A 25,021-nucleotide genomic window follows, 5' to 3' on the forward strand; every position below is an offset into this window, starting at 1 on the left:
CTTCTTCGTTGGTTCAAAACATTAATCTTCTCCACATCGTGAAACACGGAGGACACTGAACTGGTTATTAAAGTCTTTTTCTTCTTCTTCGGTTTCTCTACCAGCGTGAACAAAACGGAGGAGGTGAAGAACGAAGCGGAAGGCAAAGTGGAAGGAGGAGAGGACCGAGACGAGAGCAGCAAGGTGAGGAGTCCTGTCGCCCCCTTGTGGTCCACAGGAGTAATGACGCCGTGTGGCGTTCACACTGCCATAATAAGGACATCTTATTCAGTATATATATATATACGTCACATGTGTGGAGGAAACTCTTCCAGTTTAAATGTTTAACACCATTGTGATCGATGTGCTCAACAGGGAGAAGAAACCTGCTCCAGCACCGACACGCCGGACAAGCCGGACAGCACCGGTCCAGGTGAGGCTCACCTGTCCCCGCGCCTCACAGGCAGGACACACGAAGGGAAGCAGGAAGTCGTAACGCGACCCGCTTCCTCCCCAGACTCTCAGATGTCCGGGGACCTGTGCGTCCAGGACGGCGCTCTGGTCACCACCACCAGCAGCACGGCGGCGGTGGGCACCGGGGTGGCGTCGCTCCACGTGGTCCAGGCCCGCCCCCTGTGGCCCTCTGGCCCGGCGCTGACGGCCCGCCTGCGGCGCCTCATCACGGCGTACCAGCGCTTCACGCTGCGCCGTGAGCCGCCGCTGCGCCACGACTTCCTGCTCCACGACGGCCTGGTCGGCATGGGAGGGGGAGGGGCCGGGGGCGGAGCCGGCCACGGTCACCACGGCGCCGGGCCGCTGGCGTGGCAGCTGGGGGAGGAGCTACGGCGCTGCTCCGTGGTCGCCACGGAATCAGACCCGCTGTTCCTGGAGTGGCAGAGGAGGTACGTGTGTGTGTGTGTGTAATATATATATTATTTTTATATATATATTCTATATATATAAATATAATATACATAAATATAATATTATATATGTATATACATATTATATGTGTATATATAGAATATATAAATATGTATAGAATATTTATATATATATGATATTTGTATATATCTATAAATATAAAATATATATATCTAGAAAATGTTTATATATATTTATATATAGAATATTTATATATAGAATATTTATATATATATATATGAATATATATGTATATAGAATATTTATATAGAATATATAAATATATATTTATAGAATATTTATACAAATCTATATATATACTTTGATACAAATAGAATTAGAATAAAATACTTAAATACTATATAAATAATATTTTATTAATTATAGTTTACATTCAGCATCTTGTTTAATATTCATAATTATTGTTAATAACCTTAATTGAAGTCTTCACCCTCGTGTCTATGATGTAATGACCTTGAAGTCTAAGGGGTCCCGGTCCTCTGGTCTCAGGTGGACCCGCAGAGAGCAGGCGGACTTCTACCGCACCGTGTCCTCGTACGGCGTGGTCTTCGACCAGGACCGCAAGTCCTTCGACTGGACCCAGTTCAGGGCCCTGGCCCGGCTGGAGAGGAAGACGGACCCGAGCCTGGAGAGATACTTCAACTGCTTCATCAACATGTGCAGGACGGCCTGCAAGCTGCCCCCCCGCAAGGAGGAGGGTACGACCTAGACCAGGGCCCAGGCTCTAGACCCCCAGGGTTCAGGGCCCAGTCTCTAGACCCCCAGGGTTCAGGTCCCAGTCTCTAGACCCCCAGGGTTCAGGTCCCAGTCTCTAGACCCCCAGGGTTCAGGTCCCAGCTGCAGGCCTCTGTAGGAGCACTGCTGCCCCCTGGTGGTGGGAGGAGTCAGTTCATCTTCATTTGGGTCACAGAATCGGATTTATGAATAAATTATGTTAACCAGGTTCATTTATATAAACACACTCAGCTGAACCTATTTATCCTCCTCCTCCTCCTCCTCCTCCCCCCCCCCCTCCAGGCTCGGTGGACCCCGCTGTGCTCGTGGACCCTCTGACGGAGGAGCGAGCGGCCCGGACTCTGTATCGCATCGAGCTGCTCCGAAAGATCCGAGAGCAGGTGGGTCAGAACCTGGTCCTTCATGGAGCTTCAGAACCTGGTTCACGGTTCAGGGTTCCCTCTCCTGGTCCTCGTGTTCTCCTGGTCCTCGTGTTCTCCTGGTCCTCGTGTTCTCGTGTTCTCCTGGTCCTCGTGTTCTCCTGGTCCTCGTGTTCTCCTGGTCCTCATGTTCTTCTGGTCCTCCTGGTCCTCGTGTTCTCCTCGTCCTCGTGTTCTTCTGGTCCTCCTGGTCCTCGTGTTCTCCTGGTCCTCGTGTTCCTCGTGTTCTCCTGGTCCTCGTGTTCTCCCGGTCCTCGTGTTCTCCTGGTCCTCGTGTTCTCCTGGTCCTCATGTTCTTCTGGTCCTCCTGGTCCTCGTGTTCTCCTCGTCCTCGTGTTCTTCTGGTCCTCCTGGTCCTCGTGTTCTCCTGGTCCTCGTGTTCTCCTGGTCCTCATGTTCTCCTGCTCTCCCTCTGCGCCTCCAGGTGCTGCGCCACCCCTTGCTGTCGGCGCGCCTCCAGCTGAGCCGGCCCTCCCTCTACCTGCCGGTCTGGTGGGAGTCGGGTAAACACGACCGGGACCTCCTGCTGGGGGCGGCGCGCCACGGCTTGAGCCGCACGGACTTCTACATCCTGAACGACCCCCAGCTGAGCTTCCTGGAGGCCCACAGGAACTACGTCAGGGGCCCCCCCTCCCACCTCCACCACCCTCACCTGATGGCCCCCCCTCACTGCTGCCTGTACGACCCCCCTCAGCTCCCCGAGTACCCGCACCGCCACCAGCACCACCCGGGGCCTCCTCCGGCTCCTCCCTCCTCCGCCTCCTCCTCTCACCTCCACCCGCTACCACTGGACCACGCCCACAACTCCGCCTCCCCCAGTCTGGGCCTGGTCTCCGGGTCTCGGGGGGACTTCCTGGACTGCCCCCCCCTGGACGAAGGCCTGGAGCTGGTCTCCCTGCAGCACGACGCCATGTCGGCCGAGGCGCTGCACGGGGGCAAGGCCTCCAAGGACGCGCTGAACGGGTTCCCCTTCAACTCGGCGGCGGGGGGGCAGAGCATGCTGAACTCGTACGGCGTGGGGGGGGCGGACCTCCACTCCAAGCTGAGGAGCGACGTCCTGGTGGGGGAGCAGGGCTCCTCGGAGGAGACCGGCCTCATGGCGCCTTCGGTGGAGCTGGATCAGCTTCAGGTACGCCGGTTTCTCCTCGTTCAGGGTTCACACGGCATGGAACACCTGGAAAAGCCCTGGAATGTGTTATTTATTTAAATTTAGTGCATTTATTTTAATTCATTCATTAATTCAAAAAAATATTTGATTTTTATTATTTATTTTATTTAAATTTATTTCATTTAAAAAAAATGTAAATTTAATTTACATTTATTTAATCGTTATAAATTTTCATTTTTCAGATTTAAATTTTGTTGTTGTTGACATTTTATTTTATTTATATTTTCAGGCCTGGAAAAGTCTTTGAAAAGTTTAGAAAAAGTCGTGAACATTTTGTTATATTCACGTTTTACACTGAGTTTTAATTAATATGTTTTTAAAAGAAAGACGGTCAAAATATAAGCGCCATACGCTCTTATACTCGCGCCGCAAGTTCCATTACTTACTAACGTGTGTATGAACCCTGACCCGGTGAGAATCCCTGTTAACGCTCCTCCTCCTCCCCCTCTGCAGGCTCCCTGGGACGGGACGGACCACCACAGTCCGGCTCACCACATGTTCAACGAGTCCGACCCGATCCTGGGTCCCTCGGCTCTGGAGGCCGGCTTCCTGGAGGAGGAGGACGAGGAGGCGCAGGGAGGAGGAGGCGAGGCAGGTGGCACGCTAGAGGAGTGTCTGGGCCTCCCGCCCTCCTCCTCCCCCTCCCACCCCTCTGCAGGAGACCCCGTGGAGCCGCTGTCCTCCAGCTACATGCTCTTCAAGGTGGGCAGAACATCCTCTTATATATATGTATATATATATATATGTATATATATTAGGGCTGTCAGCGTTAACGCGTTAATCTATGCGATTAATTTGGCCGCGATTAATGCACTAACATATTTTAACGCAACTATGTATATATAGATGTGTATGTATGTATGTATATATATATATATGTGTGTATATATATGTGTATATGTGTGTATATATATATATGTCTGTATAGATATATATGTGTGTAAATATATATGTATATATATTAGGCCTGTCAGCGTTAACGCGTTAATCTATGCGATTAATTTGGCCTCGTTAACGCACTAAAATATTTAAACGCAATTAACGCAACTTTGTTTACTTCCGGTGTTCGTTGAAGTTTTTACACTCAAACCGAGTGTCAAACCGCGGCAGTACGGTTTAACACTGTTTCCGTTTTTAAAACAATTATTTCTCCGCGAAAATAAGGATCATAAATGAGTTTAACTCGTGGATGAATCAGTCGGGTTTCCTCCTGCTCCTCCTTCCTCCCGTCTCCCCCTCTGACACACAGAGGAACGGAGGGGCGACGTGTCGGGGGACACGGCGCGGAAAGAACTCGTCACACGAAACCTTCACCGTGATTGGTCAATCCGTGTGTCTGTCAACATTTTGCGAAAAAAACAACCAATGAACACTCAGTAAATCACAAAGGACCTCCCACCTCACAGGTGAGGCTCTATAGCAGCCTGTCAGTCAGAGAGCAGAGAACATGGCGCGAGGACAATGAGCCTCATTGAATAGAGCTGAGATTGTTCTGGAATGTTTGATGTAGAACACGTGGGTATGTGTCACATGCAAACGCCTTTAAAAGGTGAATTTACATTTTTTGGTAAAATGTATAAAATGCCCTCAGCCTCCAGAGGGTGAACGTGACATATGTGAATGTCAGTCAGTTACCAAGGCCACTGGTTCTGCTCTTCAGTGGTAAAGATGACAGGACCAATGGGGTCTCAATATACTTTTTTTTTTACTAATCTGATGTTTCACTGAAGAAACAATTTATCATCCACGATATTAAATACCTCGCTGGCACTTTGAAAACACAGCTCTGTGGGAAGTTTAGTCTTTAAAAAATAATACAATTAAACAAGTGTCTAAAATACACGCCGTCTGAAGGGATTAGTCGTTCATTTAGAAGATTTAGTCTTTAGAAGAAAAAAAAACTTTTAATCGCGATTAATGAATTTCAAAATGTGCGATTATTAATTAGTTCATTTTTTTTAAATCGATTGACAGCACCAGTATATATATGTGTATATATATGTGTGTGTATATATATATATACATATATATATGTGTGTGTGTACTTTATGTGCAGAGACCTCCGCTGGTCGTTTCAGAAGCTTCCTCTTGGACCCGTCGGCCTCCAGCAGGTCTCTGACCCTCTTGTCTTGTCTCTCAGGACATCGGGGTCACCGAGGAACCGAGCGCCGACCAGACCGACCTGTCGGCCAGCCCCCCGCCCCCCTACGTGCCCCCGGCCTCTCTCTCCCTGTCGGACATCACTGCCCACGAGCCGCCGCGGGATAGGCTGGGCCACTCCGATGATGTCACCGAGAGCCTGGCCAATCCCGCGGAGGAAGGACTAGATCAAAGTCTGGGGAGAGGTACGTTCAGAACCACCGCCAGGGGAAACATGTTGGACTAAATTACACTTGAGAAAAGTCATCATAAATAAATAGTGCTAGTGATAATAGTGCTAACGGTGCTAACAGTGCTAACGGAGATAATAGTGCTAACGGAGATAATAGTGCTAACAGTGATAATAGTGCTAACGGTGATAATAGTGCTAGTGATAATAGTGCTGAGTGATAATAGTGCTAACGGTGATAATAGTGCTAACGGTGATAATAGTGCTAGTGATAATAGTGCTGAGTGATAATAGTGCTAGTGATAATAGTGCTAACGGTGATAATAGTGCTAGTGATAATAGTGCTAACGGTGATAATAGTGCTAGTGATAACAGTGCTAACGGAGATAATAGTGCTAACGGAGATAATAGTGCTAACGGAGATAATAGTGCTAACAGTGATAATAGTGCTAACGGTGATAATAGTGCTCGTGATAATAGTGCTAACAGTGATAATAGTGCTAACGGTGATAATAGTGCTAACAGTGATAATAGTGCTAGTGATAATAGTGCTAACGGTGATAATAGTGCTAACGGTGATAATAGTGCTAACAGTGATAATAGTGCTAGTGATAATAGTGCTAACGGTGATAACAGTGCTAGTGATAATAGTGCTAAAGTTATAATCTTTGGCTTTAATGAAGCTCCTCATAAGGAGGACTAAATGTCCGTCAGTGGTTCATTAAACACAAACTAAGATGAAAGTAAATAATGAAGCATGTGCTGTAGTTTCATTGATTTAACTCCATCTCGTGGTTTATGCTCACAGACCAACGTCTGGGGGTCTTGGATCCGCCCACGGAGGTCATGGCAGAGCCCGGACCAGGAGACCAGGGTAAAGAAGACCTTCGGGGGAGCTTCAGCCAATCGAAGCACAACGAGGAGGAGGAGTCGCCTGGAGACGCCCACCCGTACCTGGGGAAGCTGGAGTCCATTGAGGAGCCCGGACAGGAAGTGGACGGGCTGATTCTGACCATGGGGAACTCTCTGGACACGGAAACTCTGCTGGGGGACATGGCCGGAGAGGACCTGGCAGGTCAAGTGGATGAGGTCTCCAATGGGCGGGTGGATCAGGAGTCCCTCATGGAGGTTCAACCCTGTGATGAGACCACAGAGAAACCCAGTGAGATGGTGCTGCAGAGCATTTATTCTGCCTACGCATTGCCCTCCTGCTCGGCTGCTTCCGTCTTACCCGCGACGGTGGAGTCAAAGAATGGAGCTGGACTCAAAGGTGAAGAGTCCATGGACCAGGACCACTATGGCGGAGCAGCTGAAGACCTGAACGTGCCAGATGGCAGCAGAGACTGTAAGAACAGAGACCTGGCGTTCTCCCTCGAGCAGGATGAGATCAACATGGCCGCCTCCCTTCCTGCGGACGGGATTGACACCAAGCCGCCTGATCTGAAGTTTCCTGCGTCACCAGACGGAGGCGGTGAGAAGAAACCTCACGAGCTAGAGCTGCCGGTCAAGGTGGAGGAGACCAAGACGGAGACGGCTGGCCATGTCTACCCTGACGGCTCTGAATTCAGACACGAGAAGTTCCTCTCCTACCGGGTCAAGTCAGAACACCTGGTGACCAAAGCTGAGCCTGAAGATCTCAGCCCCCCCATGAAGGCTGAGAGCTTAGACACTAAACCCGAAGGCCTCCAGTTTGCGGTCTACTCGCATGGCGCCGAAATCAAACCCGAAGCTAAACCAGTAGCTCTCGGGTTTGCGCCCCATCCAGACGGAGCTAAGCTCAAGATGGAGGCGGAGCTAATAGCTTTTCCTGACACGTCTGCCATCAAGCCTGAAGCCAAGTTGGAGGGTCCGGAGTTCTCCACCTACCCAGACAGCTCTGAGATCAAACCCGAGGCCAAGCCGGAAGACCTGGACTTCTCGGCGTTCCCGGAGATCAAAGCCGAGGCGAAGCAGGAGCTGCTGGAGGCCGACAGCACCGTCCTGACCCCGAAGCTCGAGCAGGCCGACGGGCTGGTGGACTCCTCCGAGAGTCTGGAGGGGAAAGGCCAGATGAAGGAGGAGCGGCCAGCTACGCCAGGTGAGAACCAGCTCAAGAGTTTGATTCAGCCACAGTGTGCCTGAGCAGAACGTACCTTTTCAGATCTCTAGAACTTACCTTTCCAGATGTCTAGAACTAGAGATGCACCGATCAGGTTTTTGGTGCCGATCACCGATCACTGAAATCAGTATCTGCCGATCACCGATAATACCGATCACCGATCACGGTGTCGATTGAAGCATTCTATTTATTGTGTAGCATTATTGCTATGAGGACTATGAGGAAATACATATATAAAGCACCTCAAACATTAAAGAAATTACAGATTTCTTTAAACATTTAGGACTTTTACTTTGAAAAATATTCATTTCCTGGAACTCTTGGGGAAATCTATATACAGGACTTTTCTTAACATACAAAAGTCTAACTCATTTTTATAAACTCTTCCTTGGTACAGTAAACATGTTTTATTGTTAGCATAATTTAAGCTAAATCTCAGAAACGATCTCTAAAGATACAAAATCAGTTCATTGTTTACTTTTATATGTTCGTGTATGATTTGTCGACATCTTATTTTGAAAACCGGATGTTGTTTCACGTGGTTCTTTCCGCTAACTTTGCAAAACCGGATGTTGTCACTTAAATCCTTCCGCTAACTTGATCAAACCCTCTCGCTCTCGATGGAATGTGTTTAGCGTGAGCATCTCTAGGGGCTCAGAGCCTCAGACATGTGAGAGTCGGCTGAGTCGACCCAGAGATTCAACTCGGGGGACGGGGACGCCGCTCGGTGGGGAGGATCCCCTCTGACCTCTGACCTCTGCGGCCCTCGCCGGGCGCATCGTCTCCGTTGCGGTGCGCGGCGATTGAAACGTCTGATAGTTCTCTCAGATGTTACGTCATCTGATCGGCCGTTTTGATCGGCCGTTTTGAGAACGCCGATCAAAACCGATAATGGGAATATCGGCCGATATGGATCGGCGCCGATCAGATCGGTGCATCCCTATCTAGAACGTACCTTTCCAGATCTCTAGAATGTACCTTTCCAGATGTCTAGAACTTACCTTTCCAGATCTCTAGAACGTACCTTTCCAAAGCTCTAGAACGTACCTTTCCAGATGTCTAGAACTTACCTTTCCAGATCTCTAGAACGTACCTTTCCAAAGCTCTAGAACGTACCTTTCCAGATGTCAAGAACTTACCTTTCCAGAACTCTAGAACGTACCTTTCCAAAGCTTTAGAACGTACCTTTCCATATCTCTAGAACTTACCTTTCCAGAGCTCTAAATCGTACCTTTCCAAAGCTCTAGAACGTACCTTTCCAGATCTCTAGAACGTACCTTTCCAGAGCTCTAGAACGTACCTTTCCAGATCTCTAGAACGTACCTTTCCAGAGCTCTAGAACGTACCTTTCCAGATCTCTAGAACGTACCTTTTCAGATCTCTAGAACGTACCTTTCAAGAGCTCGAGAACGTACCTTTCAAGAGCTCTAGAACATACCTTTCCAGATCTCTAGTACGTGACGTTTGTATTCTTAGAATTGAGTAATGTTGACTCCTCCTCCTCAGTGTCGGTGGTGGAAGGTTACGCCGGCAGCCCCCGGTTTGCCGCCCCGGTGTCGATGTGTGAACTGCCCGAGGGCTTCCAGGACTCCAGGGAGCCGACCATCGCCCAGCTGCTCCAGGAGAAAGCTCTGTACTCGTTCTCCGAGTGGCCCAAAGTAAGAGTCCGGTCGGGTTTTGCAGAACCGGCGCTAAATGTTGACGAGACGTTCTCAGGGAGCTGCCGGGTCCGTTCAAGTCTCACAGAACCCGTTGCTGCTTGCTCCCTGTAGGACCGGGTCATCATCAACCGCCTGGACAGCATCTGTCACGCCATCCTGAAAGGGAAGTGGCCTTCGTCCAGCGAGCAGTACGACTCGCCCGGCGCCTGCCTGGCCAACAGTCTGGCCCAGCAGCAGCAGCAGCAGCAGCAGCAGCAGCAGCACCAGCAGCAGCAGCAGCAGCACCAGCAGCACCAGCAGCACCAGCAGCAGCAGCAGCAGCAGCAGCAGCACCAGCAGCACCAGCAGCACCAGCAGCAGCAGCAGCAGCAGCAGCACCAGCAGCACCAGCAGCACCAGCACCAGCAGCAGCACCAGGCCAGCTTCCTGCTCACCACCGGCCCCGGACAGCCCCGGATCCAGCAGACCGGCCCGGGTCTGGGCTTCTCCATCCCCCCCCCTCTCACCAGACTCCCCAAGGTGAGAACCTCCCTGTGACCGCCGGTGAACCTCCTCTGTTCCACGTCGACCTCCATCTGTCCACATGTACCTGCTGTCTCATGTCCACACAGCCAGGACTGCTCATGATTAGAATCATGTTTAACCTTTTATTGTGCTAACAGTACTAATAAGGGTCAAAGTTATAATAGTGCTGATAAGGCTAAAGGTTATACTAGTTCTTCAAAGATAATTGTGCGAATAATGCTTATAACGCTAAACGTTTTAATAGTGCTAAACATGCTAAAAATGCTAAAGTTGCTAATAGTGCTAACAGTGATAATAGTGCTAAATATACTAACAGTGAAAGTAATGCTAACAGTGATAATAGTGCTAAATATGCTAACAGTGATAGTAATGTTAACAGTGATAATAGTGCTAACAGTGATAATAATGCTAACAGTGATAATAGTGCTAACAGTGATAATAATGCTAAATATGCTAACAGTGATAGTAATGCTATATATGCTAACAGTGATAATAGTGCTAAGTGATAATAATGCTAAATATGCTAACAGTGATTGTAATGCTAACAGTGATAATAGTGCTAACAGTGATAATAATGCTAAATATGCTAACAGTGATAGTAATGCTATATATGCTAACAGTGATAATAGTGCTAAGTGATAATAATGCTAAATATGCTAACAGTGATTGTAATGCTAACAGTGATAATAGTGCTAACAGTGATAATAGTGCTAAATATGCTAACAGTGATAATAATGCTAACAGTGATAATAGTGCTAAATATGCTAACAGTGATAGTAATGCTAACAGTGATAATAGTGCTAAATATGCTAACAGTGATAGTAATGCTAACAGTGATAATAGTGCTAACAGTGATAATAATGCTAACAGTGATAATAGTGCTAACAGTGATAATAATGCTAAATATGCTAACAGTGATAGTAATGCTATATATGCTAACAGTGATAATAGTGCTAAATATGCTAACAGTGATAGTAATGCTAACAGTGATAATAGTGCTAACAGTGATAATAGTGCTAAGTGATAATAATGCTAAATATGCTAACAGTGATTGTAATGCTAACAGTGATAATAGTGCTAACAGTGATAATAGTGCTAAGTGATAATAATGCTAAATATGCTAACAGTGATAATAATGCTAAATATGCTAACATTGATTGTAATGCTAACAGTGATAATAATGCTAAATATGCTAACAGTGATGCTAGTGCTAACAGTGATAATAGTCCGAACAGTGATAATAATGCTAAATATGCTAACAGCGATAATAATGCTAAAAGTATTAATAGTGCCACTTAAAATACAAAATTAATTAATTTTATGTCAATGGAAGTTTTTCTGTTTTTATTCATTTTTAAATGTTGATCTCTTTTGAGCTAAATAGTATAAAAGCTGCTCTACAAATAAAGCTGATAGGAAGTTAATGCTTCTTCAGTCAGTCAGAATACGTTTTAAAGAGAAGTTAATGTGAAATGCTTCCTATTTAATATAGTATAATATACAAATATAATATAGAAATATAATATAATATAGTAATATAATATACAAATATAATGTATATATATAATGTATAAATATAATATACAAATATAATAAAATATACAAATATAATGTATAAATATAATACATAAATATAATATACAAATATAGTGTCCGTCTTTTCGTTCTGCTCTCTGAAGGTGTGATGATGTCACAGCAGTGTGAGAGCAGGAAGTAGTGTGTGAGAGCAGGAAGTAGTGTGTGAGAGCAGGAAGTAGAGTGTGTGTTGTGTGTCATGTGTGTTAACGCCATCGTCTCTCTCACTCCACTCTGACAGTACATGTCTCGGGGCGGCGCTTGTGGGCGCGGAGCTTGGCGCCTCACCTCCTTGCCTCTCTTACAGGAGAGGCTGGTGGCGCCGCCGTACCTCCCCGAGCTCAAGCGGGCGGGAGGTCGGAGGTCATTCGACTACGAGGCCGCCGCCGCCGCCAAGGCTTTATCTGGGAGGTCGGTCTCCACGAGCTCCGGTGGCGGCGGCGCTCCGGTGGTGGCCCCGCCCTCTCACCACGGCGCCGCCATGTTGCTTAACGGCTGGCAGCAGGAGACGGCCATCGACCTCACCAAGTCGTCCGGCGACGGCGTTGTGTCCGGGGACGGCGTTGTGTCCGGGGACGCCGCGGCAACCGGACACCCGCCGCCGCCCATCACGGCGCCGCTGCCGGGCGCCGTGGGGATGGACATGGCCGGCATCCTGCAGGCCGGCCTCATCCACCCCGTCACGGGCCAGATCGTCAACGGGACCCTGAGGGGGGACGACTCCCTGAGGAGCAGGAGGGGCAGGAGGAGAAACGTGGAGGCGCTGTACTCCGAGTTCACCAAGAGCAGAGGACTGCACCTCCCGACCGACACGCAGGTGGGTGGAGGGAGGCGCAGCGGGAGGAGGAGGAGGTGGTGGTGTTGTTGTTGTTGTCCTCACGTCTCCTCCTGTGTGTTTCCAGGGCCGAGTGGAGCTGATAAGCCACTCCTCCGTCTCCTCCTCCACCTCCTCGCCTTCCCCTTCTTCCTCGGAGCGCCTCCCCGGCCCCCCCACCCCCTCCTCCTCCTCCAGACCGACCCCCGCCCAGACGCCGCCGCAGCCGGAGATCGTGGCGCTGGACCGGGAGGCGGCCGGCAAGGGGCTGATGGAGTGGCTGAGGCAGAACCCGGGCTACAGCATGGACCTGCCCGCCTTCCCCCACGTGAGTCTATTATGGGATGTCCCCCTCTGGTTACCATGGGAACAGTAGAGCACTCTACGTGAGCTTCCTCATGAAGGTCCGGAACAATCATGTCAGCAACTTAGTGTCAAGTTAAATAAAGTTCAATTGAATAACGGCCAAACAATATGTGTTACAGATTTCCAATTTAACTGGAATATCATAGATCAGCGGTCACCAACCTTTTTGAGGCCAAGATCACTGACCTCCGCCTTCATGACCGGCAAGATCTCCCTATTGAGGCGTTGAGAGAAAACAACGGTCCAGACTAGACTTACAACTTTTTATTTGGCCTAATTGTCATTTTGGTCCAGCATTCAAATTGATGTGACCAGGAACACAGAATTTAGGTGCAATATAAAAAGTAAGATATTTGTTCACCGCACACAAATATGAACAAGAAAAAACACATTTGCAATGAGCAGCTGGATGAACTACCAATATAAATGTTGTATTTATTTTAGGGCTGTGAAACTATTAACATTTTTAATCGGGTTAATCACAGGTTTTTGTGGATTAATCATGATTAATCACATATTACCGATATTCTCGGTATATTTTGTGAGAACATAGAGATTTATGACAGAAGACGGATATATACATTTATACATTCTTCTATACAATGGTGCTGCAACTCAGCAGTTATTTAGCAGTTTTCTTCCATATGGAACATGAATACATCTTCATCCTAAACAGAATGTTTAACCCTCCTGTTACCTTTCGGGTCCATTTGACCCCATTCAATGTTTAATGTCGGTGTTCTTTGGGGTCAATTTGACCCCAGGCTGTTTTTCACTGTGTCAAACATATAAGAAATATCAACTTTTTTATTTATTTAAAGGGCTATTTAGGTAGTCAACAAACAAACATAAAGTACCTCACACTTAAACTTGGGAAGCAATATTAATTCTAATAATTTTCTGGAGGTTTTAATTGCTGGGGTCAAATTGACCCGAGGGTAAAATATGTTAGTAAATGTAAAGGTAACAGGAGGTTAAACAGAACATGTTTCTCTTGTTTGTCAACCATTAACTCCACCATGACACAATCTAAAGGCCTCTAGTCTTCCTCTAGCAGCTGCTGAGGCAAACTGACTGTGTGGGTTTTCTTCATGAACTGGGCCGTGATGAAAGGGACGGCGGGGACACCGCTGCAAAGCTGAAACCTCACCGGCCCGGACAGGTGGACAGATTGACAAGTGACTTTGGTTTTGCTCGGTCCCGATGCGCGCGCACGGAGCTCTGTGGCGCGCCAGACGGAGATCGATAAGTGTTAACGCAACGCGTAGAGACAGAAATGACATGCTGCTGTGGAGATACGATCAACAACAGACGTTTAGTTTAATAAAAGAACAAAGACGTGCTCTAGAGAACATGTCAGGGGGCGGGCCAATCTCTTTAATGTCATGCGATCTACCAACACTACGTCGCGATCGACTGGCAGGTCGCGATCGACGTGTTGAGACCCTGATCTACAGGAAGTAAAAGTCGTAACAAGGTTTCCGGAGGTGAACCTGCGGAAGGATCATTACCGATGAACAGACCGTCTGCATGAGAGCGGACAGAGTTCAGATTGAAGTGGTGTATTGGAAGCTCATTTTGCAAGTGACTTTTTTTTCGTCCCGGCGACCAACAACAGACGGATTGGAAGCTCATTCTGCGCATGCGTTAAATGCGTAAAAAATAAATAACTAGTTAAACCTGTAATTGAATTAACTGAGTTAACGCGTTATTTTTCACAGCACTAATTTATTTACATGTTGTTGCCTCTGTACCTGGACTCTAGCAATGACAATGTATTGAATCCAATCCAATTACAACACAACACTGACAACATGATCAGTCAGTGCAACTCATGTAAGTTCAGCTCTCATCATAATGCCATCAAGTCATGTGACTCCAGTCAGTGTGACGGCTGTGACTGAACTCTGTCTGTGAGCTTGTAGTTAGTTCATAAGCACAGACAGCCAGTCTGAGGCCGTCTGTGAGCTGCTGTCAGTAATCCAGCTCCTGGTCTTTGATTTGGTGATTTTCTCAACTCCACTTTTTCGGGGCAAATGTGGTATTCATGAACGTTTTCTCATCTGGGATTGGTTCTGAACTCAGACCGTTAGTAATTACGTTCACATCAGCTCTACAGACATCCTCAGATTTAAATCATTTTCATAATAATAAATATGAGAATCACCATTTGTGACTCCTGCATCTGTCCCTTTTCAAATAATAGAATAAATGCAATTGCAATCACTTTCAAGTAAACCAGATTGCTCCATCAGACAACAACAAAAAGTTAAATGTTGAGCTTTTGTTTTGAAGGACAACAGCAGAAAAGCCCAACTCACGGAGGTAAGACCTGGCAAGTCACCAAGAATCTCGGCAGTTGCGCATGCGCAGGCGTCACCTGTTAATGCCGTAACGTAAACATGTACACGAAGGTACAGGCATTTCAACATTTATTTATTGATGACTTAGTTTTATGTCTTTGTACTTTGAGCTTGTGTAATATGTGAAGTTATCAATAAAGGTCTTTCTGCATTTCCCCTGCGCCTCACCTGTATTGGTACGTTCCCCTCTTTCAGGAGCACAGCTGAGAACACGGCTGTGTAAGCGAACCCGTTTTCAGGCGTTCATGAATCAGGCGGAGATCTTTTCTGACGTCGATCTTCCAGTCAGAAAGAAAACATTTCAGAAGAAACTTCAGAAAATGTTCGAAAACAAGGAACAATGTGTTTCTGAATTTATTTTCATTTTATTTTGGAGATCGACAGGGAACGTCTCCGAGATCGACCGGTCGATCGCGATCGACGGGTTGGCGACCCCTGTCATAGATGGTTCATAATAATAGATACCCTTCCCCCCCTCCTGTCTCTCCCCCCCCCCCTGTAGTCTGGGTCCGGTCTCCTTCAGGGCTTCGTGGAGCGTCCTAAGCAGCGGAGACATCGCTGTAAAGACCCGACCAAGCTGGACATCAACTCTCTGACGGGGGAGGAGAGAGTCCCCGTCGTCCACCGGGGGACCGGCCGCCGGGTAGGAGCCCAGAGAGATGCTCACATCTGTATATATATATACACTCCCGTTCAAAAGTTTGGGGTCACTTAGAAATGTCTTTATTTTTCAAAGAAAAGCATTGTTTTTTTCAATAAAGATAACATTAATCAAAAATACCCTCTATACATTGTTAATGTGGTAAATGACTATTCTAGGTGGAAACGTCTGGTTTATAATGAAATATCTCCATAGGTGTATAGAGGCCCATTTCCATCAACTATCACTCCAGTGTTCTAATGGTACATTGTGTTATCGCCTTAGAAGACTAATGGATGATTAGAAAACCCTTGAAAACCCTTGTGCAATTATGTTAGCACAGCTGAAAACTGTTTTGCTGATGAGAGAAGCTATAAAACTGGCCTTCCTTTGAGCTAGTTGATTATCTGGAGCATCACATTTGTGGGTTCGATAAGACTCTCAAAATGGCCAGAAAAAAAGAAGTTTCCTGTGAAACTCGCCAGTCTATTCTTGTTCTTAGAAATGAAGGCTATTCCATGCGAGAAATTGCAAAGAAACTGAAAATGTCCTCCAGCGGTGTGTACTACTCCCTTCAGAGAACATCACAAACGGGCTCTAACCAGAGCAGAAAGAGAAGTGGGAGGCCCCGGTGCACAACTCAGCAAGAAGACAAGTACATTAGAGTCTCTCGTTTGAGAAATAGATGCCTCACAGGTCCTCAACTGGCAGCTTCTTTAAATGGTACCCGCAAAACGCCAGTGTCAACGTCGACAGTGAAGAGGCGACTCCGGGATGCTGGCCTTCTAGGCAGAGTGGCAAAGAAAAAGCCATATCTGAGACTGGCCAATCAAAAGAAAAGATTGGTATGGGCAAAAGAACACAGGCATTGGACAGAGGAAGATTGGAAAAAGGTGTTCTGGACAGATGAATTCAAGTTTGAGGTGTTTGGATCACACAGAAGAACATTTGTGAGACACAGAACAGGTGAAAAGATGCTGGAAGAGAGCCTGACACCATCTGTCAAGCATGGTGGAGGTCATGTGATGGTCTGGGGCTGCTTTGGTGCTGGGAAAGTGGGAGATTTGTACCAGGTAAAAGGGATTTTAAATAAGGAAGGCTATCACTCCATTTGGCAACGCCATGCCATACCCTGTGGGCAGCGCTTGATTGGAGCCAATGTCCTCCTCCAACAGGACAATGACCCAAAGCACACCTCCACATTGTGCAAGAACTATTGAGGGAAGAAGCAGGCAGCTTGCTGTCTGTAATGGAGTGGCCAGTCACCAGATCTCAACCCCATTGAGCTGTTGTGGGAGCAGCTTGACCGTATGGTCCTCAAGAAGTGCCCATCAAGCCAATCCAACTGGTGGAGGTGCTTCAGGAAGCGTGGGGTGACATGTCAACAGATTACCTCAACAAATTAACAGCTAGAATGCCAAAGGTCTGCAATGCTGGAATTGCTGCAAAAGGAGCATTCTTTGACGAAGGCAAAGTTTGAAGAAAAAAATTAATACTTCAAATACAAATCATTATTTCTAACCTTGTCAATGTCTTGACTATATTTTCTATACATTTTGCAACTCATTTGATAAATAAAAGTGTGAGTTTTCATGGAAAACACGAAATTGTCTGGGTGATCCCAAACTTTTGAACGGTAGTGTATATGTATGTTATATATATAATATATATATGTTATGTTATATATATATGTGTGTATGTTATATATATATAATATCTATCTATCTCCCCTCACGCGGTGCTGCTCCTGCTCCTGCTGCAGCTCGGTGGTGCGATGGCTCCGGCCATCAAGGAACTCTCCCGTTGGCTCGACGCCAACTCGGAGTACTACGTGTCCCCGGACTGGGCGGACGTGGTCAAACACTCGGTATGACAACAACAACAACAACAACACAGAACATTCATTGATCACCATTCACGGGCCACACTGACATGTGGCTGCTTCTCCACCAGGGGGCGCTGCAGCTACATGTGATTGTCCTTCATTACCTTCGCATTGAAAATGCCGGAAGGTTATGTTTTGATCGCCGTGTATTTATTTATTTATTTGTATGCGTGTTATTCGCAAAACTCAAAAAGTATTGAACCGAATCGCATGAAATTTGGTGGGATGATTGTTTATTATCCGGGGACCAGTTGATTAGATTTTGGGATCGATCGGGTCAAAGGTCAAAGGTCATGAACAGGTCAAAATCTTTCGCAGAACTCAAAGTATTGAACCGAATCGCATGAAATTTGGTGGGATGATTGGTTATTATCCGGGGACCATTTGATTAGATTTTGGGATCAATCGGGTCAAAGGTCAAGGTCAAGGTCATGGAAAGGTCAAACTTTTTTTACCATAGCACGATACATTTTTGTCCAATTGGCATGCAACTAATGCCAAAATGTTCATAATTCAATGCCCAATCTTGTGATATGCGAAGGTATGCGCTCTACCAAGTGCCCATTCTAGTTCATGTATATTATGAATTAACCTTCCTCCTCCTCCCCCTCCTTCTTCCTTCCTCCTCCTCTTCCTCTTCCTCCTCTCCCACCTCCTCCTCCTTCCTCCTCTTCCCCTTCCTCCTCTCCTTCTTCCTCCTCTTACTCTCCCTCCTCCTCTTGTACCTCATCTCCTTCCTCCTCTTCCTCTCATTTCTCCTCCCCCCCCTGCAGGGTTTCCTCCCCGAGGTGAAGTTCTGTCGTATCCTGACGGAGCCGGTGAACAGGGACCCGGGTTCTCGGCGCCGTGGGCGTCGCCCTCGCAGCGAGATGCCGAAGCCGCTGCTGTCCCTCTCTGACTCCGGCCCGCCCCTCTTCATGAACGGCGGCCTGATCGGCAGCATGGACTCCATGGTGGCGATGCAGAGCCTGCGCGGCGGCCTCCACGGGATCCCCATCTCCGGCATCATGGCGGCCGGCTTCCCTCACTGCTTCTCCGCGGGCGCCGCCGCGTCGGCGGAGGACGCCAAGAACGGGCTGAGCATGTTACCCATGATGCTGCACGGCATCCCGCACGGCGGCGCCATGTCGCAGCACGCCCTGTTCAGCGTGGGCGCCATGATGGCCCACGCGGCTCCGCCCCCCCACACAAGCTCCTCCTCCTCTTCCTCCTCGTCCTCCACGAAGGTCACCACGACCACCGCGGCGGCGTCCGAGGCCGCCAGCCCTTCGTCCACCACCCCCGCCGACCAGGAGGGCGCCGCCTCCGGCGAGAACGAGAGGAGCCGGGAGGAGAAAGGGGCGTCGGCCGTCGTGACCTCCGCGGCCGGGCGCCGGCTGGGCGCCGCCCACCTGGGCGCCGGCAGCCACCTGACCTTCAACCCCTTCCTGATCCCCAGCATGTCCCACGGCCTGCTGTACCCGCACATGTTCCTCCCCCACGGCGGCATCATGGCGCTGCCCGCCATGCCGCCCGGGGCGGAGCCGGGGAGCCCCAAGAGGAGGAGGAAGAGGGGGCGGGAGGAGGCGCAGAGGGAGGAGGAGGAGGAGAAGGCCGTGAAGGTGGAGGAGACGGAAAGTACAGTCGAGGCCGACGCCTCCTCCCCGTCGGCCTCCGCCCCCCCAGAGCCACAGGAACCGGACTCCCAAGAGCCTCCGGCAGAGGAGAAAGAGGAGGCGCAGGAGGAGGAGGAGGAGCAGAGACAGGTGGAAGGGGAGCCGGAGGAGGCGTAGAGGAGCTCCCGTGTAAAGTGTGTGCCGTGTCTCAGTCGATGTCCATGAAGACTTTTATTAAAAGGACTATACTCAACTTGGTTCTGTTTATACACCAAGCCCCGCCCCTTCCCAAGCCACGCCCCCCACCTCCTCCTTGTATACAAAGCCCGTGTAAGAAACTCCGTGTGCTCCTCCGCCCTGCATCTGGACTGAGACTCCGCCTCCTGCCGCGTGAAGGAGGAGAACTTTGTACGTCAGTGTTTCAGAGGCTCCGCCCCCTTCCCCCAATTCTGACTTCATTATCAATGCTATGCCGTTGAAGCTCAGAGCCCCGCCCCCCCGGAGGCACAGGACCATCATGAGGTCCTGGGTTCGATTCCCGTTCAAATCATGAGACACAAAGTCACTTTGACAAGCGTTTCGGCCTAATCAGAGGAGGAGCAGGAGGAGCTGCGCCTCCTTTCTTCTCCTCTGATTAGTTTTAAAGAGTTTCTGAATATGTATCGCTGTATATTGCTGTTTCCGTTCTTCCTGCGGCTGAGAGAGAGAGGGGCATTGTGGGTAATCAGACTGTACATTAAAGGATCCGCTCAGAACCGGGTTCCCTGTTCTGGTCCTGTGTCTGATCCTGTGTCTGGTTCTGGTCCTGTGTCTGGTTCTGGTCCTGGTTCTGGTCCTGTGTCTGGTTCTGGTCCTGTTTCTGGTCCTGTGTCTGGTTCTGGTCCTGGTTCTGGTCCTGTGTCTGGTCCTGGTTCTGGTCCTGGTTCTGGTCCTGGTCCTGTGTCTGGTCCTGGTCCTGGTCCTGGTTCTGGTCCTGTGTCTGGTCCTGGTTCTGGTCCTGTGTCTGGTCCTGGTCCTGGTCCTGTGTCTGGTCCTGGTCCTGGTCCTGGTTCTGGTCCTGGTCCTGTGTCTGGTCCTGGTTCCGTGTCGATGTTGGATTTCATTACTTTTGTTTTCACCTCATTTCATTTTGCACAAAACGTCTTTTTGTGAATGTTGAACTTGTGTGTGTGACTGTTGTGTGTGTGACTTGTGTGTGTGTGACTGTTGTGTGTGTGTGTGTGTGACTTGTGTGTGTGTGACTGTTGTGTGTGTGTGTGTGTGTGTGTGTGTGTGTGTGACTGTGTGTGTGTGTGTGACTGTGTGTGTGTGTGTGTGTGTGACTGTGTGTGTGTGTGACTGTTGTGTGTGTGTGTGACTGTTGTGTGTGTGTGTGTGTGACTGTGTGTGTGTGTGTGACTTGTGTGTGTGTGACTGTTGTGTGTGTGTGTGTGACTGTTGTGTGTGTGTGTGTGACTGTTGTGTGTGTGTGTGACTGTTGTGTGTGTGTGTGTGTGTGACTGTTGTGTGTGTGTGTGACTTGTGTGTGTGAATGTTGTGTGTGTGTGTGACTGGGGTGTGTGTGACTGTGTGTGTGTGTGACTGTGTGTGTGTGACTGTTGTGTGTGTGTGACTGGTGTGTGTGTGTGACTGTTGTGTGTGTGACTGTTGTGTGTGTGTGACTGTTGTGTGTGTGTGACTGTTGTGTGTGTGACTTGTGTGTGTGTGACTTGTGTGTGTGACTTGTGTGTGTGTGACTTGTGTGTGTGACTGTTGTGTGTGTGACTTGTGTTTGTGTGTGACTGTTGTGTGTGTGTGTAACTTGTGTGTGTGTGTGACTTGTGTGTGTGTGTGACTGTGTGTGTGTGTGACTGTGTGTGTGTGTGTGTGACTGTTGTGTGTGTGTGTGACTGTTGTGTGTGTGTGTGTGACTGGTGTGTGTGTGTGCATGCATGAGCACCCCCCCCCCCCCCGTGTCGTGGCCTTGTCACCTCCGTGACCTCGTCTATAATTTATGACGCTTTTGTTTTTGCTTCGCCAGAGAACACCTCCTCTTCCTGTTTCCTGTTTCCTCTTCCTGTTTCCTGCTTTCTGTTTCCTAAAGTATTATAAAGTACACGGCCTTAAGTCCTCCTGTCAATCAACCGCCTCAAAGCACAAACCGGTTCTGATTAGTGTTTCCTTACCTCTGGGTTCTGACCCGTGGGTTCTATCCTGTGGGTTCTGACCCGTGGGTTCTATCCTCTGGGTTCTGACCCGTGGGTTCTATCCTGTGGGTTCTGACCCGTGGGTTCTATCCTGTGGGTTCTGACCCGTGGGTTTTGACCCGTGCCTCTAAAATGACTTAAATTCTTGAATTAAATTCTTTTATTTTGTGGAGCCCAAACTCCCTCAGAGGCTTTACAGTCTGACCTTTGACCTTTGACCTCACAGACCAGGAACTCCCTAAACCCGTTATCATAATAATAAATAGCGTTTCCGTATGACATCATCGGCTCTCTTCTCTGTGATTGGTCCGCGTGGCTTCATCCACGTTAACAGACGCCGGCCCTTTAAGGGGGTCTCGCGCCGTGACATCACTTCCTGTCTGTGAGCTGGAGGCTTCTCCTCCATCTCCCTGTTTGTGCCATACCATAATAATCCAGTCTGACAGCTGACCTGGGACCAGTTTAGATTCACACACTTTAGTTGCATCAGAAAATAACCGGATGATGATGATGTAACATGTTGGAGGTCAAAGGTCAAGGCGGCGCCTCAACGGTGACCTTTGACCTCCTGACGGTTGACCATTAAACCCAAACGATCCACACCGGTTTCTCCTTGTAAGACATTAATATAAATGTTTATATACATATTTATAATTATATTATTAATATAATTATTTATATAAATATTTATACTGATATAAATGTTTATATAAATATACACATTTATATTAATATAAATGTTTGTGTAAATATATTCAAATTAATTTAAATCTTTAAATTAATATGAATATTTAAGTTAATATAAATATAATTTTGTATATTAATATAAACATTTATGCTAATATAAATATTTAAATGAATACAAACATTTATATTCATATAAATATGTAAACATTTATTTTAATTTAAATATTTAAATGAATACAAACATTTATATTCATATCGGGTTCTGAAACATTTCACCTAAAAGACGTTAAGACTGAATCGTGTGACTCCTCCCACTTCATGATGATGATGAAGATGATGATGAAGATGGTCTCTGACAGCTCCTCCGGAGGTTCTGTGGTTTTTATCTGTTTTCTTATTTGTAATTATAGCTTCTGTATTCATGACATGTTGAACTTTATGGTGCAATAAAAGATGACTTCACCTCCTCTGGTCATGTGACTCCTTCAATAGGAGGAGAACACCTCCTCTGGTCATGTGACTCCTTCATTAGGAGGAGAACACTTCCTCTGGTCATGTGACTCCTTCATTAGGAGGAGAACACCTCCTCTGGTCATGTGACTCCTTCATTAGGAGGAGAACACCTCTAGTCATGTGACTCCTTCAATAGGAGGAGAACACCTCCTCTGGTCATGTGACTCCTTCATTAGGAGGAGAACACCTCCTCTGGTCATGTGACTCCTTCAATAGGAGGAGAACACCTCCTCTGGTCATGTGACTCCTTCATTAGGAGGAGAACACCTCCTCTGGTCATGTGACTCCTTCATTAGGAGGAGAACACCTCTAGTCATGTGACTCCATTAGGAGGAGAACACCTCCTCTGGTCATGTGACTCCTTCATTAGGAGGAGAACACCTCCTCTGGTCATGTGACTCCTTCATTAGGAGGAGAACACCTCCTCTGGTCATGTGACTCCTTCATTAGGAGGAGAACACCTCCTCTGGTCATGTGACTCCTTCATTAGGAGGAGAACACCTCCTCTGGTCATGTGACTCCTTCATTAGGAGGAGAACACCTCCTCTGGTCATGTGACTCCTTCATTAGGAGGAGAACACCTCTAGTCATGTGACTCCTTCATTAGGAGGAGAACACCTCCTCTGGTCATGTGACTCCTTCAATAGGAGGAGAACACCTCTAGTCATGTGACTCCTTCAATAGGAGGAGAACACCTCCTCTGGTCATGTGACTCCTTCATTAGGAGGAGAACACCTCCTCTGGTCATGTGACTCCTTCATTAGGAGAACACCTCTAGTCATGTGACTCCTTCATTAGGAGGAGAACACCTCCTCTGGTCATGTGACTCCTTCATTAGGAGAACACCTCTAGTCATGTGACTCCTTCATTAGGAGGAGAACACCTCCTCTAGTCATGTGACTCCTTCAATAGGAGGAGAACACCTGCTCTGGTCATGTGACTCCTTCATTAGGAGGAGAACACCTCCTCTAGTCATGTGACTCCTTCATTAGGAGGAGAACACCTCTGGTCATGTGACTCCTTCATTAGGAGGAGAACACCTCCTCTAGTCATGTGACTCCTTCATTAGGAGGAGAACACCTCTAGTCATGTGACTCCTTCATTAGGAGGAGAACACCTCCTCTAGTCATGTGACTCCTTCATTAGGAGGAGAACACCTCTAGTCATGTGACTCCTTCATTAGGAGGAGAACACCTCCTCTGGTCATGTGACTCCTTCAATAGGAGGAGAACACCTCTAGTCATGTGACTCCTTCAATAGGAGGAGAACACCTCCTCTGGTCATGTGACTCCTTCATTAGGAGGAGAACACCTCCTCTAGTCATGTGACTCCTTCATTAGGAGGAGAACACCTCCTCTAGTCATGTGACTCCTTCATTAGGAGGAGAACACCTCCTCTAGTCATGTGACTCCTTCAATAGGAGGAGAACACCTCCTCTAGTCATGTGACTCCTTCATTAGGAGGAGAACACCTCCTCTGGTCATGTGACTCCTTCAATAGGAGGAGAACACCTCCTCTAGTCATGTGACTCCTTCATTAGGAGGAGAACACCTCCTCTGGTCATGTGACTCCTTCATTAGGAGGAGAACACCTCCTCTAGTCATGTGACTCCTTCAATAGGAGGAGAACACCTCTAGTCATGTGACTCCTTCATTAGGAGGAGAACACCTCCTCTTGTCATGTGACTCCTTCATTAGGAGGAGAACACCACGTCACGTGGCACAGGAGTCGCACCAGCATCCGGGCTGCAGGGGGGGCTGAGGAGGCGAGGAGGAGAGGAGGAGAGGAGGAGAGACTCCTCAGCTCCGTCCAGGAGGAAGGAGCTCCTCATTTAACGGCCTCCAGATTTGCTGCTTCCCGCGGCGGCCATCTTTAACCCTTCATGAGCCCTCAGGCCCCCCCCCTCCTCCTCCTCGCTCCTCCCTCCTCCTCCTCCTGGCTACATATATTGTTGTTCAGGCTCCTGTTCTGCTCCTCCTCTGGAGACACCTCCTTCTCAACATGGGACTCAAGTCGCCCCCTGGTGGTCAGGAGAGAGAATGCAACTCTGACACATGAAGCGTAGACTTCTATACAACCGTGGGTCCTGGAGCCATGAGAACCTGCCCTGAGCCGCGCTGCCCTCTGCTGGTCAGGATGAGCGCTGCATGTTCAAACGTTCTTTATGATGAAATCAAAGTTATTTTGTATTCAACGTTGACATAATGTAAACCGTTAAAAGATTTAAATACAGAGCTGTGAGTTCTGCACAGACCTCAGGAACACAAGGACACATCTTGAGGAGTTGGTCTTGTGACGTCATAACATCCTGCTCCATGAAGGCTCAGCTCAACATCCGGCTGGCCAGCAGGGGGCGCTGCAGGACAACTCGGCGCCTCTCAGAGCGACATCTAAACAGGATAGATATGACGTCATTAGACCGATTATTAAACTGATTGGCTCTTACAGGACGGTGGAGAGGAGCCCTCTGATTGGCTCTTACAGGACGGTGGAGAGGAGCCCTCTGATTGGCTCTTACAGGACGGGAGACATTTCTTT

The 25,021-nt window shown here is 48.0% G+C and overlaps 1 protein-coding gene across 1 annotated transcript in view; it reads left to right on the forward strand.

Moving 5' to 3' along the window:
- chd6 (chromodomain helicase DNA binding protein 6) overlaps window positions 1–19,882 on the forward strand; it is a 52,523-nt gene extending 32,641 nt beyond the window's left edge. The window contains 16 exon segments of the mRNA XM_056436603.1: window positions 105–183; window positions 355–412; window positions 497–881; window positions 1,414–1,622; window positions 1,942–2,039; window positions 2,503–3,207; window positions 3,700–3,948; window positions 5,387–5,591; window positions 6,384–7,652; window positions 9,180–9,331; window positions 9,446–9,853; window positions 11,742–12,251; window positions 12,337–12,576; window positions 15,480–15,620; window positions 17,380–17,484; window positions 18,276–19,882. Coding sequence (XP_056292578.1) covers window positions 105–183; window positions 355–412; window positions 497–881; window positions 1,414–1,622; window positions 1,942–2,039; window positions 2,503–3,207; window positions 3,700–3,948; window positions 5,387–5,591; window positions 6,384–7,652; window positions 9,180–9,331; window positions 9,446–9,853; window positions 11,742–12,251; window positions 12,337–12,576; window positions 15,480–15,620; window positions 17,380–17,484; window positions 18,276–19,274 — 5,812 coding nt within the window. The 3' untranslated portion in view covers window positions 19,275–19,882.
- The last annotated feature ends 5,139 nt before the right edge of the window (window positions 19,883–25,021 follow it).

The sequence above is a fragment of the Pseudoliparis swirei genome, chromosome 18, assembly GCF_029220125.1.
Source record: "Pseudoliparis swirei isolate HS2019 ecotype Mariana Trench chromosome 18, NWPU_hadal_v1, whole genome shotgun sequence".
In the NCBI taxonomy this organism is placed as follows: domain Eukaryota; kingdom Metazoa; phylum Chordata; class Actinopteri; order Perciformes; family Liparidae; genus Pseudoliparis; species Pseudoliparis swirei.